Below are 21119 nucleotides of genomic sequence, written 5' to 3'. Positions count from 1 at the left end.
AACATGAATGAGTAGGCACAACAGGGCTCAAACAACTCCTACTCATGCTAGTGGGTTTCATCTATTTACTGTGGCAATGACAGGTCATGCAAAGGATAAAGGGGTTCAGCTACCGCAGCAAGTAACAGATGAATCGGTGTTGTCCTAATGCAGTAAAAGAGAGCAGGAGCGAGAGAGTGGGATTGTATCGGAATGAACAAGGGGGTTTTGCTTGCCTGGCACTTCTGAAGATAACATTGAGTCTTCATCAGTGTCAACGATCACATCATCGGTATCACGTCTATCGAGAGGGGACAAATACCGGCAACACAGAAGAACACAATCAATGCAATGCACAATATGATGCATGATCATGACATGGCAAAATGAATGTGTTTTGGGCTAATGCAACTAGCAACAGATTAAATGAAGTTGGTTTGAATACAAGATTCAAATTCAAACTCCATATGTGATTATTTAAATGCCCTTTATTGATTTGTGCTAAACAGCATCTATAAGTTGTTCTAACATGCATGAAAATGGTACAGATGGATTCCTTGAATTTTTCTGATAATTTTTCATATATAAATTATTTAATTTGGAGTTACGGTTGAATTTCTATGAATTTTAGAAGTTTTAGCTATTTTCTGGAATTTCCAGAATTAAAATTAAATCCAGAAAATGAGTTATGGCGTCAGCACTGCGTCATGCTTGCATCAGCAAGTCAACAGGGCTGCCCCGGGTCAAACCTGACCAGGGGGTCCCATTAGTCAGTGACTTAGGGCTCGTTTAGGTCGCTGGCAGGTGGGCCCAGTCAACGGACACGTCAGCACAGTCAATGTTGACGTGTGGGTCCAGGGTAATTAGATTAAACTTAATCTAGTTTAGTTAGCCAGTTAGTTAGGATGTGGGGCCCGGCTGTCAGTTTCACTGGAGGTTAATTAGTGGGGTCATCAGTGGCTAATGACGTACCACATCACCGGCCACCGGAGTTCGGCCGGCGGCGACCGAATCCGACGACGGAAACGCCCCGGGAAAGCGTTACAGGGGATGGTTTCGGGCGTGGTTTGCGGCTATGGGTCGCTGGGCTTCGCGCGCATCCAGGGGTGGCAACAGCTCGAGCTGGGGTGGCCGGAGCTCACCGGAATGGAGCTCGCGGCGGCGCCGGAGTTCGGACCTCGGCGAAAACGGCGTTGTGGAGCACGGGCGAGTGAGGTAAAGCACTGCGCAGCCTCCTGGAGTCACCATGAGCTCGGTGAGATGCACGGGCGCGACCCGTTCGAGCTCAGGCCACGGCGGCGACAAGGCCGGTCGCGGTGAGCTTCTGGCACTACGGGGATCGATGGTTGCGGCATTAATTCGACAAGGGGAGCAGGGGGTAAGTGGTTAGGGGCTCACAGCGATGACGACGGGACGCTCGGCGAGGTCGTGGACGGTCCGGAGCCGATGAATTTGACGGTGATGGCCGGCGGTCCCGAGGTTGAAGAAGGCATCGATGGCGGTGTTGCGGTGAAACCCGGCTTGCGTGGCTCGTCGAGGAGATGCTTCAGGTCCTTGCGGAGCTATTGGTCACGGTGGTTGGGCTAGGGGTGGCCGTGGCTGTGGCGGTGCTTTCCGGCGTGCGGCAGGGTACTCGGGCGCGCTGCAGAGAGAGATCCAGGAAGGGGGTGAGAGCGCGGGAGAGTGAGAGAGAGAGGCAGGGAGGTGCGTGGCGTCGCCAGACGCGAGGGGGAAGCAGAAGGCGGCAAGCAGGAGCTGGCGCAGCTCGGGTGTGCGCTCTCCACGCAGCTGCCTCGCCTTCTGGCAGAAGGTTGAAGAAAGGCGCTGCGCTGGCTGGGCTGCACAGTGTTGGGCCGGCTGAGGAGCCAGATGGGCTGTAGGTAAGCGCCAGTCAGTTTTTCTCACTCTCTCTTAATTCCATTTTCTATTTTCTGCAATTGTTTTGGCTTTATTAAAAATACTAAATCAATCCCAAAAATCATGCAACTGCTCATGACCACTGTTAGAAATATATCCTACAGTAACCATTTCAGTTTGGGATTATTTGAGCATTTAAAATATTTTATAGTATTTAAATGCCCAAATGCAAATAAGTAATGATTTAATTCAAAAATCCAGAATGGCCTAAAATATGTGCATCATTTTTGGCAGAGGTTTTCACCTTTACCAGAAATCATGAACATTTCCAGAGGGCATTTTGGGTTTATTGAAAAAGATTTTATTTTGACCCTAGTTGAATTCATTAGCTGCTAGGGTTTATCAGCCCCCATTTCAAGTTTCATAAGAAATTTAAACATGATGCAAACACTAGGCAGCACCAGAAGCTAGGGATGTGACATGCAATGTTTCCATATGGCCCAGGTGGACATCGCGGTGATAGAGTTGAGGCCTTTTCTCAGACAGCCTGGGGAGGCCTCGGCCGTCGTGGAGCACCAGCGCGAAGAAGCTCGTTGCGACGTCCATCGGGGGGGCAACAAGGCGGCACCAAGAGAGTATCTTGTGCCAAACGATGCGGGAGAACATGCAGCCGGCGAGCAAGTGATCAATGGACTCCGCCTCTTGGTCACAGAGGATGCATGCGGGATCGTTGGAGAGACCATCACGCACACGCCGCTCCGCGGTCCAGCATCGGTCGAGGTAGGCGAGCCACATGAACACTTTGTTGTTGAGGGGGGGCAGCTCTTCCAGGGACGTTTCCATCATGATGGCGAGGTGGAGCTGTGGAACAGCGCACGGTAGCAAGAGTTGGCAGAGTAGACACCATTTTCCGTCCATTTCCAGGTGAGGCGGTCGGGCTCGTTGATGAGGGTAACTTGATGTAGCTTTTGCCACAGGTTGACATACTCAAGGACCGCTAGGGGCCCAAGAGTGTCGTGGATGTTTCCAATCCATGCATTTTGGGTAAGACCCTCATAGACCAGCGTGCGGCGGCACCGGCGACGTGGTACAAGAGAGACAAGGGCGGGGGCAATTTCAGGAATTGATTGCCCGTCGAGCCAGTGGTCGCTCTAGAAGCGACAAGTCCTTCCGTCGCCAAGGTGCCCTGAGGTCGAAGCATAGAAGAAGCGGCATGTCTCGTCATCATGGGGGAGCTGAAGATGGTTCCATCGACGCGATGAGTCTGTGGCCTTGAGCTAGAGCCAGCGACATCGCAACAAGATGCCTGTGACGTGAGGATCATGAACTCCAAGGGGCGGCAGACGCGCTGCCAGCTGACCAAGAAGCAGCCTGAGTTGGTGTCCCGATGCTCATGCTAGAAGAAGTCATGGATGATGCGCGTTATTTTCTTGAGGATCGCCGAGCTGATAGCAATCGCCACGAGGATGTGGACGGGCATGGCGGTGAGCTCATGGTGCATGAGAGCAAGTCTCTCACTGCGGGATAGGAGTGCAGCCTTCCAGGTTGCAAGTTTCCCCGCAAGCTTGTCCACCAGCAGGAGCAGCGCCTAGGAGGGGGTGTTGCGTATGGAGAGGGGGAGGCCCAAGTAGACAATGGGGAAAGTGGTGACCGTGCACCCAATAGTGGGACCGATGGCAGTGGTCGCCTCCTAGACGCAATGGATGGGGGTGGCAGAGCATTTAAGGAAGTTTGTGCGTAAGCCAGAGGCATCACCAATCACCTGTAGAAGGTCGCGGATCGTGGCCATCTCGGATTTGGTTGGGTGGCAGAAGGTCACCACATAGTCGGCAAACAGGGATATGCTCGACGTAGCATGCTGGTTGGTGAGCTGTTGAAGCATGTCGGCGCGTGATGCAAGTTGTGCTTATATCAGTATTTATTTAGTACCTGAATCTCTGGAAGCTGCACATCAAATTTCTTTGAATTATTCACAAAAAAATCTCCTAAATTTTCTTAGGAAATTCCTTTGACTTTCCCAAAATTTCTTCTCCCTAGCATAAATTAAAACATTTAAATCATGTTATTTATAGTCTATAATTAAAAAAATGTGTTGCCATGTAGCTTGGCCCGCCCAACCTTTTCTTGGTAGCCCTACCACTGCCAACGAGGAGCTAAAGGTAAGAGTTATATTCCCTTCAAGTTCTATCAACCACCGATACTACTCTACGCACAATTAACATTCGCTTTTCCTAGAACAAGTATGAAACTATTTTGTAGGTGTAGGGATAAGTTTGCAAGGATAAATCTACAGGTACTTAGCGAGAATAAAACTACGAGTAATTTGCAAGATAATAAAAGTTAGTTGTTTAGTAGAAAGCTTTTTTGGAACACAAGAGAAGGATTTATCCTAGGCAATCGATAACTAGACCGGTAATTATTATTGCAATTTTATATGTGGGAGAGGCATGAGCTAACATACTTTCCATACTTAGATGATATGCACTTATGACTGGAACTCTAGCCAGCATCCGCAACTACCAAAGACCATTAAGGTAAAACCCAACCCTAGCATTAAGTAACAAGTCCTCTTTATTCCCATATGCAATAATCCCCTTACTCGGGTATAAACTTCTGTCACTCTCGCCACCCACTATAAGCCAATCATGAACGTTTTGCAGCACTCTACAATGGTAATCCCACATGCTTGCATGACACAATGGGCACCATAGGACAACACCAAAATAATACATACAACTCAAACCAATCACGATCATCAATCAACTCATAGGAAAAAATGAATCTACTCAAACATCATAGGATGGCCATACATCATTGGATAATAATATGTTGCATCAAGCATCATGTTTAAGTAGAGATTACATTGGGGAGAAGAGGTGTTACACTGCTGCATAGAGGGGGGGAGAGTTGGTGATGATGGCAGCAAAGTTGTTGGTGTAGATCGCCGTCTCGATGGTTGCCCCGGCGGCGTTCCGGTGCCACCGGGAGAGGGGGAGAGAGCCCCCCTCCTTCTTCTCCTTCTTCTTCCTTGGTCTTCCCCCTAGATGGAAGGAGAGTTCCCCCACTGGTCCATGGTCGCCATGGCTGCAGAGGGGCGAGATCCCCTCCGAGATTGGATCTCTCTCTGTGTGCTCTTCTGTTTTGCGTTCCTGTTTTCTGGCCAAAACCGTTTCTTAAAAATCTGGAGATCCGTAACTCCAATAGGGATGAAATTTTAATACGATTTTTTCCGGATATTATCTTTCTTACAGTGAAAGAAGGGGGGGCAACCGACTTACGAGGTGCTCACAAGCCATCAGGACGCCTAGGGGGGTTGTCCCGCCCTGGTGCCTCGCGGCCACCTTGTGCACCATCTTGCATTGATTCTTCTTCCCAAAAATCACATATATTCCAAAAAAAAGATCCCCATAAATTTTTATCGCGTTTGGACTTTGTTTGATATGAATATTCTGCAAAACAAAAAAATATGCAAGAAACAGAAATTGGCACTGGACACTGAATCAATATGTTAGTCTTAGAAATAATAAAAAATGTTGCCAAAAGTATATGAAAGTTGTAAAATATTGGCATGAACAATCGAAACCTATAGATACGACGGAGTCGTATCAATACCATATACAAATTTGGATCCATGTGCCAAAACCTATTCGCTCTCCTGTAGCCACTAGGTAGACAAGCAACGATGAGGAAGAGTTGGGTACTACATATCGGCTGGAGTAATCTTGGGTAACCAAACCTGACTGGGGAACCAGATGATCAAGGTATTATTAGGCCGGGGGAATAAATTAGACAAATGATTCACCATGGATATGGCAACGGGAATCTATCATAGAAATCACTCCCAAGTTCCTTAGTTCATCCGCCACGTCGGCATCACTAGGGTGGATTAACGACTTGCTCATGCACGCTAATCTCTGTAAGCTTAACAAACAAGGAAATCGATTGGCTTCATTTGTTTGAAGCTCGTCACACTTGTGAATGCTTTTTAACCAGCTTTACCGTAAATATTGAACATGTACCCAAATTCTTTAACAACTTGCCCACACTTAAATGGAATAGATGGGCTACACTACACCACCACGAAATAATACCACTTAAGATAATATAATCATTTGTGTGCCCAACTAACAAGCTGATCATGAAGCTCATTAGCTTGTTCATTAATCTTGCTAATCATAGTGAGCTAAATGCAAAGCGACGAGCTTAATGGGTCGCGTTAGCGGGCCCTCATTAAACTGGCGAGCTATGAGCTTTGTGTCAGCCCCTAGGAAACACGATTTCCCGAAGACAAAGCAAGGAAGATAAACTAGGAGCTGATCTGGACACGGTACCCTCATTATTGGCCAAGCGCATGGTACACACCAGAAACCAGCACCATCCATAGAATATAAATCCCTTGGGGGCAGTCGAGCTCCTCTCCCCTTCACCTTCGGACTATGGAGCGAGCGAACCAAAGATGGGGAGGAGGAACTGGTGATAGCAAGAGGAAGCGTGCATGAGGTGGCATGAGAGGAGATAAACAAACAAAATATTTGGCTTAAAAAGGGGGGAACATTTCCCTCCGGATGACCGGCTGAGCATTCGCCCGATTGCCCCGCTTGCTCGCCTTTTTACACGGAAGCAACTATGCCAGGTGCGTTTGTGGGCCTCAAGCGAGATATCCCCTTTCTTATCTCCTTCGTACAACTTATTTTGTTCTTTTTTTCTCTGCTTTTTCTTCTTCCTCTTGCCTTGTTGCTTCTTTCTTCTCTCCTTATGCAACTGACGAGCAGAGCTAAACTAACGAGTTCCGGTGCTACAATCGTCGCCGCCTTTTGCTATGATCGATGATGGGAATAACTGAAGCAACTCATGTCGATCGCGATAATGATAATTTTTGCTTCAACCTCGTCGGTCTTTGCTACGGCCGGTGATGAGAAATGCTACAACCATTCATGTTGATGTCGCAACTTGCAACCCGCGATGACGACGATGACGATTTTGCTTCTACCTTTCTCGGCTTTTGTTACGACCGACGATGAGAATTGCTACAACTATTCATGTTGATGATGCGACCCTCGACGGCGGCAACAATAATTTTTCTTCAAGCTTCGTCGGCTTTTTCTATGACCAGCGATGAGTGGCTACATTTTTGTTGCAATCGTCATAAGATTTTGCTACAACAGCCAAGGTCGAGAGCTGCAGCCGGCACAGACGGTGCTATAACCAGTGGCCAGCGAGCTACAGCCGCTGGTGGAGCTACATCCAACGGCGAACAACGACGGTGAGCTACAACTGATGTGTGCCAGAGCTGCAACCTGCAAATAGGGGGCTGTATATGACATTTGGAAAGCTATAAGGGGGCAGCTGATGTTTCTACGAGCGGTGACGGTGAGCATGTGGGCGGCGAGGCGTTGAGCGCGTGCGAGCGGGGGAAGGCAGTGCTGCAAGCGACGGGGGTGTTGTTGCATCTCTGCGAGCCACGTTGATGAGCTCGAGGGCAGCGAGGTGTGCGGTGTCCACGAAGGAAACAAACACAGAGCGACTGAAAGAACATGCGGTGCCCCCATGTTTGGTTTTGGTAATTGATGACAATCTCTATGGACTAATGGTTGCCTTGAGTTATTTTTGAAGGGTTTGTCCAGAGGCTTTTCTTGGAGTCCATTTGTTGGTTTCAAGGAGAGTTTGTGATGACCAAGGTGCTATTAAGGAATTATCCAAATATTGGTCTTGTGAGTGTTGAGCTTATTGCAAGCATGTCTTCAAGTGTGTGATCATTCATGTTTACCTTCAAGACATCATCCAAATGAAGAGAGTTGGAAAGATTCAAGGTTGATCAAGACCAAGTCAAAGAGTGAATCAAGTTGATCAACACACAAAGCATAGAAGATGTACCGAGAGGGATCAAGCGATCTCATGGTATGGCAGGCATTGTCGATTACGCTTTGTGTACTAACCCATGGTCTTCGTGAGAGTTCTTTGTGGGGTTAGCTTGCGGTCTGCAATTTCAAGTAGGATCATCACAAAGAGATCGTATGCTTGAAGCTTGCTGTCCATTGTGGTGGCAATGGACTTGTGAAGATGTGTCGAAGAGTGGCTCAACCATAATGGAGTATGGGGGAGCAATCTACTAGTCTTCACCGAGCCAACACATTCAAGAAAGATGGTCCAGCTTGAGGGATTCAAGATCGTCTTCATCCAGCTCAAGTGGACTATGTGCAAGATAAAGGTTTGCCCTTGATAGGTTTTCTATTTTACCAGTCTCATCGTGGTAGTTGGGAGACCGGGTTGTAGGATTGTTTGCCGTACTATCAAGGGGGGCTCTCGATAAGTAACTTGATCGTATCGTTCGTAGAGATCTCAAACCATTGCATGCTTGCATCATCTTTATTGGTTCTTGTTTGGTTCTTCTCCTTGTGAGATTTGGACCTTATGGTCATCTTGATGACAAGCTCGAGTTCATCGAAAACGGAGGTCACTCATGCTTCTTCTATGATGTTTTCGATGTTGAAGGTTATGCCGGTTATTCTATGGTGGAGGGTTCACTCCTCTATATCCTAGGCATACCTCCCTGCCTCAATTCGGAGCTCATATGAAGAAGTTATGGCAGTTCTGGTTTTCTCCCTGTAGTAGTACCGCGGTGGCAGCGGTAGTACCGCTTTTTGTGTCAAGTGGTAGTACCACTCCAGTACTGCTCTACTACCGCCTCGATTTTTGGGTCTTGCACTTTTCGTGTCAGGTTCAGCAGTAGTTGCATGAAGTAAGGCACGGCAGTTCTGCCTATAAGCGGTAGTACCGCCCCGGTTGAGCGGTAATACCGCTACTGCATTACTGCCGCCGTTCTCTGCTCTGTTCTACCTCCTTTTGTCCCGTGTTCTGCTTCCCCAGCGGTAGTACCGCTGGGAGAGCGGTAGTACCGCTTATAAGCGGCACTACCGCTCCAAAGGTTCATGTTGTTGCTCCTTTTTCCTGCTTCTACCGCCCGAGTGGTAGTACAGCTCATGGAGCGGTAGTACAGCTCGTGTGCGGGCTGAGCACATAACGGTTGGATTCGGGAGGCCCTATAAAAGGGGTTCTCTTTCCCAATGAACCTTATCCCTTTGAGCTCGTGTTCCTCCCCCATTGTTGACCTTCTTCGAGCTTTCTAACTCTCAATCCCTCCATGGTTTCTTGCTAGTTTTTGAGGGAAAAGAGAGAGGAGATCTAGATCCACATTTCCAGCAATCACTTTCTCCTCTATTTGAGGGGAACCCCTTGGATCTAGATCTTGGAGTTCTTGGTGTTCTCCTTCTTGTTCTTCCTCTCATCTTTCCTCCCTAGCATTAGTTGCTTTTGTTGGATCTGGGAGAGAAGGACTTGGGCACTCCGTGTGCCCTTACCATTGCATTTGGTGCATCGGTTTGAGTTCTCCACGGTGATACGTGGAAGTTGCAAGTTGAGAAGCTTATTACTCTTGGGTGCTTGATACCCTTGAGCTTGTTCCTCTTGGGTGCTTGGGCGCCCTAGACGGTTGGTGGTGTTTGGAGCTCAATCAATATGGTGTAAAGCTCCGGGCAAGCGTCAGGGTCTCCAATTAGGTTGTGGAGATCGCCCCGAGCAATTTGACGGGTACCGGTGACCGCCTCCATGGATTGCCAAAGTGTACGGGTTCGGTGACCGCCCACAAGGGTTGCCATTTGTACGGGTTCGGTGACCGCCCTCAAGGGTCCCTTAGTGGAATCACGGCATCTTGCATTTTGCCAGGGCGTGAGGAGATTACGGTGGCCCTAGTGGCTTCTTGGGGAGCATTGTGCCTCCACACCGCTCCAAACGGAGATTAGCATCCGCAAGGGTGTGAACTTCGGGATACATCATCGTCTCTGTGTGCCTCGGTTATCTCTTACCCGAGCCCTTTACTTATGCAAATTACTTTGTGATAGCCATATTGTTCTTTGTCATATATCTTGCTATCACATACTTACTCATCTTGCTTAGCATAAGTTGTTGGTGCTCATAGGTGAGCCTAGTTGTTGTAGGTTTTGTGCTTGACAAATTAACCACTAGGTTTATTCCGCATTTGTTCATGCCTAAACTGTAATTATTTTAAAGCGCCTATTCACCCCTCCCCCTCTAGGTGACATCCACGATCTTTCAGCGACTACGATGGGCTTGCGTATGGGAGAAGGATAAGATATGGATAGGTAATCGGATGTACGAGGTGCGATCGACCGAAATTTCGGCCGACGCGTCAGGGCCTATCATTGGCCTAAAAAATATTTCACCCCTTCTTAATCTATACCTAATAATAAAGGGGCTATTGCTTTGCTCCCAAAGTTACAAAATATTAACTGAAAGTGCTCTTTTGATCCCGAACTCATATGCTCACACATGAACAGTACAATCGAAAAAATAGTAAAAAATTCAGAAAAACTATTTTTTTGTAAGCATTGATGAATGTTCTAACTGGTGCAAAATTTCAGGTCGAAATGACATTCGTGGTGGTCTGGGCAAAAGTAACAAAATTGATGCTCCAAAATGCTTCCAACTATAGTCTTTTTGGACACGGTTGTTTTGCCCAGACCTCCACAAATGTCATTTCAACCTCAATTTTTGCAAGCAGTTAGAAAATTTACCAATGTTCATAAAAAATCAGATTTTTTTGAATTTTTTTACTATTTTTTTGATTTTACTGTTTATGCGGGAGCATATGAGCTCGGGATCAAATACTCCATGTCCGTTACCAATGCCACCTATAAGTGATAAAAAATGTTTTATATAGGGGAATCCCCACCTGGGCCGGCTCATGCAGTGGAGAGCTCCTATACTGCGCTCTGCTCGCTGGGAGAAGGCGCGCCCGTTAGGGCCGGCCCATGTTCGGGCGGCCTGTTTTTAAATTTCATCTTTTCCTAGTTTGAAAATTTTGGGACTTCAATTTTCTTTTAAAAATGATAATTTTGAAATAAAATGTTTCATAAATCATAAAAAAATTGTGGATTCAAAACATGTTCGTGATTTTATAAAAATGTTTGCTTATTTAAAAATGGTCGAAATTTTGAAAACAAATTTTTGGGAAATTAAAAAACATGATTTTTTTTAAAGTTCATGTATTAAACAATGCTAATGAAATAGAACAAAATTTCACCAATTAATAAAATGTTCATGAATGGAAAAATATCCTAAAAATTCGAAAACTGATGTGACTTAGAAAATAGTTTATTCATTCATAAAATGTTCGCTGATTCAAAAAACGATCATGCATTTCAAAAATTGTTTGTTAAATCAAAAAAATCCTGAATTTAAAAAATTGTTCCACCAATTTCCAAAAAATGTTCGTCGATCCAAGAAAATTGTTTTAAAAAATTCACACTTTTTATTTTTATTTTGAAAATAGTATAGAATGTTCATGAATTCAAAACATGTTCTTGATTATGGAAAATATTGGAAAATTTGTAAAAGTGTTCACGAATTTGAAAAATGTTCATGATTTCAAATATGTTCACAAGTGTATCTCAGTGATGCACCAAATGTGGTCATGGCCACTATAGATTTTGAAAAAAAAAATCCCGTTGCAACTTATGGGCCCTTTTATTAGTTTTACTAGGTATGTGCTCGTGCGTTGCTATGGGAGCCATTTCATGTAATGCAATAAGAGCATATACAGGGATAAATACTATTGTTTTCAAAATTGGTTTTTGTAATGAAAATCGACGAGAAGGCTTGTTGTTTCCAGAAATACTGCCAAATTCTTCGGTTGGTAGAAGTGTGGAATGCTACATCAACAGAACTAAATTGTATTAGAGGGGGAATAAATAGTGACCTAGTACACATTCTCATTCTAATGAGATGCATACTGATTATGCAAAATTGTATTGTAAAATAAATTAGCACACTCCAATGTCAATTGAGAGGAACTGCTATGCTAAAATCCGTGTCGCATTGTACATCCATATAACTTGTAATACCTTTGTGTTTAGCTACTCATATAATGGACAATCCCCGATGCAAATGAATTATAAATATTAACTTCCCTCTTCAATTAGACAGGGCCCAATTCAATCCTTTCTTCCGATTGTGCAGATGGTAAGTTCCGCCATGCCATAGCGTGTGTCGTGATTTTTCTTTAAGGCGAACTTAGTGGACGCTAATTCTTTGACATTAGACAAGATGCAAGAGGGTCTGCATATATAACTGATTAGATTTTTGGAGAGAGAAAGCAGATTATAATTGGGTAGCAATGGCTACCATGTAGCAGCACGTACTGCCCAAAAGAGTGCCATCGGTTGGTACATCTGCTGCTTAGCAAAGTTAGAACCTGTCCATCCTTCGTGTTCTTGGTCTTGGCACAGATGATGCTGGAGATGTGGCTGAACGGATGGGCTGCATGGATGCTTTGCAAAACGAGCAACAATCTCACGCTGACCAAACCTAGCCAGCAGCACGTTGACGACCCAGTCTTGAAGCAAACATTGAGCGGATGCATTTACGTCATGGCATGCATACATGGGAAAAGAAGATCTAACGACCTACATGAAGCAGCGGTGAAAAATCCGATCAAATGAAGGAAACCAACACTCGTTACAGGCACAAATTCTCCATGCCGTCCAGGCGTGCGGTCGAGGCGTGTGGCGACGACAGCGGCTACATTGGTGGCGGCGTCCAGGCCGTGCTGTTCCGGCGCGTAAGGCAGCAGCATCCATGCACGGAGGTAGGCGTAGTTTAGGCTTCGTTGTCGTGGCATCGGAGGTAGCGGATAAGTTGGATCGATGGCGACGATTTGCGACATGATTTTCGGGCAGGTGACTTCGGACGCGATTTTGTGGGAAGGTGTGACCACTACTAAGGAAAAGGCTAGCAGCAGCGCGGGTTTTAGGTGTATCAGTAGCGCGGGGTGGGGCGCTGCTAATAAGGCACTACAGATAACGTATAGCAGTAGCGCGTTGTCACCGGCGCTACTGTTACACAAGTGTAGCAGCAGCGCGGTTACTGGGAGCACGCTACTGCTAGTAGCTCTAGCGCCCTTTGCAGCAACGCGCTACTGCTATAGAGGCGCTGCTGCTAACTTCTATACACTCGCTACTGCTAATTTAACAGGTTTTTCATATTTGTTTTGTATTTGAACAGGCTTTATAGAAGAATCTTTAGCACATAGAAATGTCATCATGATACACATACAAATGCCTGTGAGACCACGAATATAATCATAGCATATACATACAAATAGTCTCATCATAATCATCATCCAACACAAAGTGGTCTCTCGTCATCATCTCGAAAATAGCAATACAAGTCCTTGATTACTTGCAAATACATCGTCATCCATCTAAACAATGATATACGCGAAAATAGCTATCACTTTGAGTACATGAGTTCGTATCCCTCTCTCGCATTAGCGTGAACCTAAACTAACTACTGCCTGTCGCTCGGAAACCGGAAACCGGCAACACCTGGGCCTGACACTCCGGCCACTCATCGTATATATACTCCTGGCGTAGCACTTCTTCGCCATCGATAATCTATGCACCTGCATCGTCACATGAGTAGATGATATGCAACATATATAGTTGAGCAACAGAAAAAGACAGACTTGACAAAAATAGAAACAACATATCATAAGCATAAATAACAAAGTTCATCGTAACCAAAATGCCCTAACTAGAGTGATCTTCGCTAGTCGAGGAGGAGGACGGTTTAATTACATCACAAATAAAGTTTCACTGCGCATAACTCAAAGTTTTGTCATACAGAAAGTATGGACTAAACAGACACATTGTCATATATCGACAATCACTCCAACATGCCGTGCCATCCATCAAGGTCAGGGAGATAGTCCCCGAGCTTAATGAAAGGCTTCATGTCGAGACGCTGAGAGGCTATGCATGTTCGGACATCTTCCCGCGACATTTGTCCACCGTAGAACATCCCTGTTTTTCCGACGACCTCTTTCATGATGATTTGGGCAAGTTCGCGCTGGATGTTATAGAACTCTGCTCGAAGTCGATGATCCTCGATATCTCCTATGTCCTTTGCCCATTGCAGAATATGGGCATCGCCAGATCTAGGTGACATGTGAAGGTTCTGGTGATCCCGTCTGTACTCCAGCATGTGGTGTAGGACATAGAATCCATCATTAAAAGAATCGTTCGGTTGCTGGATGCAGCAGAAGTCGGTCTTATGGCTGAAGGCGGCCCTGCCGCCCCTTCTCTTCTTGTCCCTAACCTCTCCACCCCTTGCTTGGTAGTAAAACATAGCACTGTCGAGAACATCTTTGATGTGGGTGTAATCCTTTTTGTGAATGTTCTTCGACGAGTCCAAGTAAAGAGCGTGGGAGAATCGGGGGTAGAGGATGATGAGGACGGCGCGCCCGCCGCTGCGCAAAATAAGTACACCTCAAATTAATTAGCCTCCACCGTGCAAATGAATTATTGAAATCGAAGGAAGGATAGCAGCGCGGATGACTTACACGGGATGATAAGGCACGAGAATCGCCTCCTTGTCCTTATTGGCGAGCATGAAACTGACGATGTAATCCGTCGCGTATTCACGCTGCTCTGCACAGACTCCCAAGAAGCTCTCGTGCATGTAGTACGGGTCAGCGACACAGATATGACGTATCTGCTCAACCCCAATGATGTAGTTCATGTGCAAGGCATAAAGGCGGACAAACGTAAAATCCAGCTTCTTCACGTGAAACATGTCGAATATGTAATCGAATCGGAGGAAGAACTTATCCGCAGGGAAGCTGTCGACGTACGACATTTGCCGCGGAACGTTAACCACGTAGAGTGGGTATCCTGGATCTTTCGAGGCGATGAGGCATTTCTCTACCCGCAGCACATCGTCATGAAGTCTCCTTAGATCGCCGAATCTGGCCCGTAGCGCTGTTGCAGGTAGGATTGGTTGACCGGGGATATGCCATTTATCCGCATCGGGGATATCTATACGGTCCTGAAGCCGAGGCTGCTGAGGCGGCTGGATCATAGAATCAGCTTTTTTGCCTTTCCTCGCTCTCTTCCTAGACTTCTTTACTACCGGAAGGTCGTCAATAACACGTTGAGACGGTAATTCAGGCACCGACTCATGACGCTCAAACCCTGAGGAGGCGCCAGTATAGACATACTGTTCAGCGCCATCGTCATCCTCATCCTCATCCATGGCGACGTCATCAGCGACTAACGGAGCCTCCTCCTTACCCCGTCCGCTATCACCCAACCCGACACCCGACGCTAATTGGGTAGGTGGGGTGTTGATGTTCATACCTTGCTGAGGCTGCATGCTCGTGGGTGTGCTCTCGGCCGCCTCCAGACGAAGCAGACTCTTTGGCCACAACAGGACCCACCCATTGCAACAATCACCAAGCCACCGCGGTGTCTCCTCGTCATCCACCAGTAGTGTTGGAGGAGGCAAATTCTCGTGGCCCGGTTCGACACTGGCCATGGAAACCTTGAAGACGTTCCGGGGATCGGCCGGCTGTGGAACAATGGTTCCTTCGGCTTCATTATCGTCGCCTTCCCCAGGGCCACCTTCTGGTCGCCGATGGTGTATAATATGGTGCACGGGGTTTTGTCGGCCTGCAAAGAAAAGTCTGCGACGTGAGACATCCGAAAGGCAACGAAAACGGGAGATTATACATTTATATTGAAGGGGGCCGGTGTGACAGAAACCGTGAGGGCGTCGAGCTCAGCCAAAGACGAAGCACCGCCGAGCACGTCTGGTGCGGGAGCAGGTGCGATAGCCGGTGCGGGAGCTGGTGCGGGAGCCGGTGCGGGAGCAGGTGCTCCCAAGAAGTCAGCAAGGGGAAAGTCCTCTGCATTTTTTTCTGGATTTTTCCTTGTCCAAGTGATAACGCCCGTCACCAAGGAAGTAGACAAATCTGCAACCGCCTGTTTTGCGGCAGCTACCGCTGTTGCAACTGTCTGAGATGATTTCTTCTCAACCGCAATCTCAACCTTCTTGTCGATGTTTTCTTCAGTTAACCTCTGTCTTTCCTTTCTCTCCTCCGTGGTCTCATGGTAGTACTTCTTCCATGTTGCGCCGTCTCCGACACCGTGCACGCGCCCATACGACGGTCGAGTATCCACCGGTTGTCATTTCAATATGTTCAACGCCCGGTTGAATGGAGTGTCCCACTTGGGCCTCGCCAATGCCTCAGACGGCGAGTCGCTTTCGGCCGCAATCCGGTGCTGCTCTCTCTGCAAAAGGCACAAGGATCGTTTACAAATATGACTAACGTGTGCAGTCGAATTGATCAGAAACTAAAATTACCAGTAGTCTCATAAACTCCGTAATGGCCGGTGTTGTCTCGTAAACCTTCTTCACTGGGTCCCAACGGTGCCGGGCCCTCAGGACGTCACGCTCCTGCAGGACGGTGAAATCCGCCAAGGGGTCTGGGATGCCCAGACTCGCGGCTTCCGCGTCCTCCTAGGCCCATTTGGACCTCTTTCCGCCGTAACCACGGCTTCCGAGGTGGTGGCTCCCAATGTTCCTCTGTTGAAGCACCTTCATGTACTTAGACTTGTTTTTGGCAGCTTCGGCCTCGCAAGCCTCCTTGAATATTTGAAACTGGTCTTCCGTGATTGTCGGATTATCCTTTACAATCTCGGAGTAGGGTTCCTTCTTGTCGATGATCCTTGCTTTCACTCGAGTTTTCCAGGAGGCCAACGCGTCGATGAACTTGGTCATGGCGTGTTTGTTTATCTTCTTCATTGCCGGGTCCTCGTCTGGATCTTCATAATCCTTCTCATTCCAGCCAGGGAACAAGAATATCTGGTGAAACTTCTTTATGAGGGAGCTCCTCATATTTTCTATCTTCTGTAGTTTCTCATCGTTGATGGCGGCGGTTGTCTGTACGATGCAGCCTATTTGATTGCCGTAGCACGAGCGAGCTTCCTCGGGCGCCTTTGGCTCAAAAATGCCGTCGTCCACCTCCGTGACCACCAGCCTAGTAGTCCTGAGTTTGTTAGGAAGCCGTTGCCTCTTTGCTTTTGGTTCTACACCGGCTCCGCTCCCCGAGGCAGCACCGGTCTCAGCACCAGTCTCGATGCCGGTCTGAATCTCAGCGCCGGTCTCAGTCTTAGCACCGGTCTGCGTGTCAGTCTCAGTCCCCGATGCCACCGGTGGGCCCAGCAACAACATCGGTTGATCGTCGGTAAGGCCAAAATATTCGTCTGCCGCCAGGTAGACGTCGTCGCAATCACCAGAACCCTGTCCTTCATCGTTGCTAGCCATGTTTCCTATGATTAAATCTAGTCAATTAATTCTAGACCTAATAAAATGAATAATGACATAAAAAAGGACTATTGTTTTGCAGGAATGTTGACTCCTTCCTGGTGCGGCAAATCACGGGCACTCGATATGTCCTAGTTTGTAGCACAAGTCATGCCGAAATTCACGGAAAATTTCGGCATGACCTTTGCTAAAAAGTGGACAAATCAAGAACCTGAAATTTGCCGGAACAGAAATGAATCAACATTCCGGCAAAACATAGGCCACTCAGCATCATTCCCTGGAAACAACAAAGCCAATTGGGCACAATCGAACAACTTCAATGAAAAGATATAACATGAGCAAACACTATATAACATGGCCACTTCAATGAAAATATATAATCAACAATAATGGAATATGCAAATGAACGTCAATGACATATAGCTACTGTTCTGTTTGACCAAGTTTTTGAAAAGAAAAACAATTCTGTTTTTTGTTTATAGCTAAATGCCATAGCTACTGTTTTTTATTTATAGCTAAATACTTTTGTTTTTTGTCTAAAGCTAAAAGTCTAGGAACTACATTTTCTCTAACCCTTTTGACCTCACCAGAATTTCCACAGCAAGATCTTAGTACCTACACCCAATTTCTTCAAAAATATTCAGGTCCATAGTCCAAATAATTTAAATTTCATTTGAATGAAATTTGGAACAAATTCAGGTCCGTAGTCAAAATATTTTTTTATAGCTAAGTGTTTTTTGTTTATACCCTCTGTTAATTTAAATCTAAATGCTACTATTATTTATATACCCTCTATTAGTTTAAAGCTAAATGGAATTACTGTTTAGGAATTTTCATAAAAATTGCCCTAGCTAATTTCCTAAAAAAATTGCAAATCATTTTTCCTAAATGCTATAAAAAGCCTACTGCCCTAAAAAAATCTAGGGTTCATATGAACACCTAGGGTTCATATGAACATCAACACAGTATCAACACATATATATATAATTGCCCTAGCAGAGAGAAATAGGGGGGTAGGGACAGGAGAGGCATAGCCTTACGGTCGGCGGCGAGGGCAGGCTCTGGCTCGGGCAGCGGCGGTGAGGTCGAGGGCGGCGGCGGCGAGCTCGAGGGAGGCGACAGTGAGGTCGATGACGAAGGCCTCGGGCGGCGGCTGTGAGGTCGAGGGGGCGGCCTCGGGCGGCGGCGGTGTGGTCGAAGGCGGCGGGCGGCGGCGGTGTGGTCGAAGGCGGCCTCCGGCGGTGGTGGTGTGGTCGAAGGCGCGCGGCAGGGCAACGGCGGCGATGGAGCAGTTGGGGGACAGGGGGGAGTAGAGAGGGGGGGGGGAAGGACTTAGCGAAATTTTGCGCCAGGGCCGCCGGGATTTGAGTCAAACTAGCAGCAGCGTGTTTTTACGAAACGCGCTATAGCTAAGATAGCTATAGCGTGTTCCAGAGAAACGCGCTGCAGCTAACCCTTTCTATTTTCTTTCTCTCTTTCTTTTGTTTTCTTTACGTTTTCTTTTTTTATTTCTTCTTTTTCTATTTCTATCATTTTCATTTACTTTTCTACTTGTTTTTCTATTTATTTTCTTTTCCATAGCAGTAGCGCTGTAAAGAAGAAACGCGCTGCTACAATGTTTTTAGCGATAGCGTGCTTCTGCGAGAAGCGCTGCTACTATTCCTAGCCTACCGGCACTAGTGAGAGAATTTTAGTAGTAGCGCTTTTCTGTGGAGACGCGCTACTGCTAAAATAATGATTGTAGCGTGGTTTTGCAACAAGCGCTACTATTAAATAGCGCTAGCGCCGAATTTTGACCAACGCTACTGCTATACCTCTGTGTATAGCGTTTTCCCTAGTAGTGGACGCCCATTGGGGCATTGTAATTATGGTGGTTGCAATTTTTTAAGGGGAGGTGTGACACCTGGGGCATATAATTACTATGATGATTGTGATTTTTTAAAGGGAAGGTGTGATGCCCATTGAGTCATGTAATTATGGTGATTGAATCGAATCGTCACTTGCCAATCGGGAAAAGAAGATAGGGGACGGACGAAGGTGGGCAGCACGCGATTCGTCTGCAGGAAAAGGAACTTAGTTTCTTTTTAGATAGTAGAGATATATAAGAACTATATAAATATTACAATGCTAAGGAAAGCAAAGTATCAACAAGACAACACATATCTAGTGACCTAACAAATTAATACTCGTTTCTTAAAAAAACAATTTAATACTCCAATAAATATGTGCATTTCTATTTCTCTAAATCAAACCCCTAGCGATCTACCATGCAATCTGCAAACTTTACATAGCATCTTTCAAACTCCAACCACACCTCACCCCCAAAAGCCTGACGACGTCCCCACGGTAGTCTGAGGGGCGAAGCCAACTATGGTCCGGCAGACGGCCACCACGCCACTGCTGCCTAATGCCGTACCCGCTGATGCCGGAATAGAGTTAACCGTCCGCTTGTAGGGCCCTAACCATTTGGTCATCATGAACCGTCTCTTCCTCCAGGGCGGCACACTGAGGCCGCTGCTCTTGATTGAGCGCCGTGCTGCGGATGCTGCAAGCTTCACAACCTGCCTGAGGTGCTCCGGGCGCGCGATCAGCACTTCCGGTAGTGCCGTCCGAATTGCCTCGTACTCCTCGGTCGACCGTGCGACCTCAAACTCCATCAAGAAGCCGACATCTACGATGTACCTTGTCTCGCCCCCGCCAGCGATGATGTCGATGTATTCGTAGCTCCCGGCGGTCACGCCACTCAACTTGTCCCAACGCACCTTGCACAGGCCGGCGTCGTGGCCACGCTCGCGCAGGCGGGACATCACGGAGCACCGGAAAGCCGACTGGTTCGGCCGCAGATCATCCAACCCGCGCATGGCATCCGCCACGGCAAAGACGAGCCGGCGGCGTAGCTCGTCAGCACTGCTACCGGTCGGGTCAAGATTGTCCTTGATCTCCGCAAGCATGTCGGCCGCCGCCGTTGAGCTGGTGTCGCCGTTAGGCTCGTCATCCAGATCAGAGGAGCCTTCCACCGCGAGGGTGGCCGACGGGACTGTCGCGTCCGTCTCGAGGAGGTAATCGTTGACGAGGCTGGAGAGTGCGGCCGCCTCGTGCTCGCTGCCGCTGCTGTCGTCGCTTATGGGGAGAGCAGCGAGGCGGGCTCTCGCGGCCGCATTGAGGGGCGTCGTGGCCCGCTTCGGTCTGAGGCGGGGCGTCGGCGCCGTTGGCATCTGCAGTTGGTGAGAGGTGGGAGGATGCATGTCAGTGGTAATGATCTGTGATTTCGTTCTAAGCAATGTAACGCTGTGCATGCGATCGAAGTGTATATCGCGGTGGAGTGGTCAAGAAATGTCAGCAGGTGTCGACAGAACGCCACCGTCTATGAGGGACTTTATTTTTTGTTAGAAGCAAACAGAACGTTCCAACTATCTAGGAGGGACTTTATTTTTTGTTAGAAAAGGAGGAGGACCCCCGGCCTCTGCATCTGGTCGATGCATATGGCCACTTTATTAATTATTCTCATAAGACCTTACAAAGTGATATAACAGTAAGACTAAAGCCACCGTCTATGCAACAACTCTCGCTACTCCTATCCAATTGATGAAGGGGCGCTGATAGTCTGGGCCTAATACCAAACAGACATTGCAGCCAAACCTAAACATCTAAGACCTGAGGTCCCAACCCGGACGCCTGCCGGGTATGGGGCACCTACCAGTCCGGCGCACTCCTCAACCAGGACGCCTGCCGGGTATGAGGCCGCCGCAGCCACCTGCCACCAATCCATCTTCAGTGTGTACTGCTGCACCACCTTTCTTGGCCTCTCTGCCATCGACGCCACCACGGCGCCTGATAATGACACCCTCCTGCGCGAGTCCCTCGCCACACATCGGGCGCCGAGTCTCCACCGCGCCACGCCGCCGAGAAACGCCACCATTAGTGTGCAAGATGAAGCACCGCTCCACCAATTATTCCGTCCACTGGTCCCTCGAGCCCATGTACACCTCCAAGAATGACGCCACAAGAGGAAAACGACACAATAATACCGCCGTCGTCCGATCTACTGATTTAGGGTTTCCCCCGGAGGTAGCAGATAGTGGCCTGGAACTTCTCAACAA

At 47.5% G+C, this 21119-nt stretch overlaps 1 protein-coding gene across 1 annotated transcript; it reads right to left on the bottom strand.

The window, feature by feature from the left end:
* Positions 1-19334: 19334 nt before the first annotated feature.
* Positions 19335-20234, bottom strand: LOC123090141 (uncharacterized). The gene has a single exon (XM_044511573.1). The coding sequence runs from the start codon at positions 20232-20234 to the stop codon at positions 19335-19337; it is 900 nt and encodes a 299-aa protein (XP_044367508.1).
* Between the last annotated feature and the right edge of the window lie 885 nt (positions 20235-21119).

This window comes from Triticum aestivum, chromosome 4B, assembly GCF_018294505.1.
Source record: "Triticum aestivum cultivar Chinese Spring chromosome 4B, IWGSC CS RefSeq v2.1, whole genome shotgun sequence".
Classification (NCBI taxonomy): Eukaryota; Viridiplantae; Streptophyta; class Magnoliopsida; order Poales; family Poaceae; genus Triticum; species Triticum aestivum.
The sequence above is the reverse complement of the archived record's forward strand: the minus strand, read 5'-3'. Positions and strand labels throughout refer to the sequence as shown.

Coding starts and splice junctions, on each gene's coding strand:
- LOC123090141 (XM_044511573.1), bottom strand. CDS start 20,234: ATGCCAACGGCGCCGACGCCCCGCCTCAGACCGAAGCGGGCCACGACG.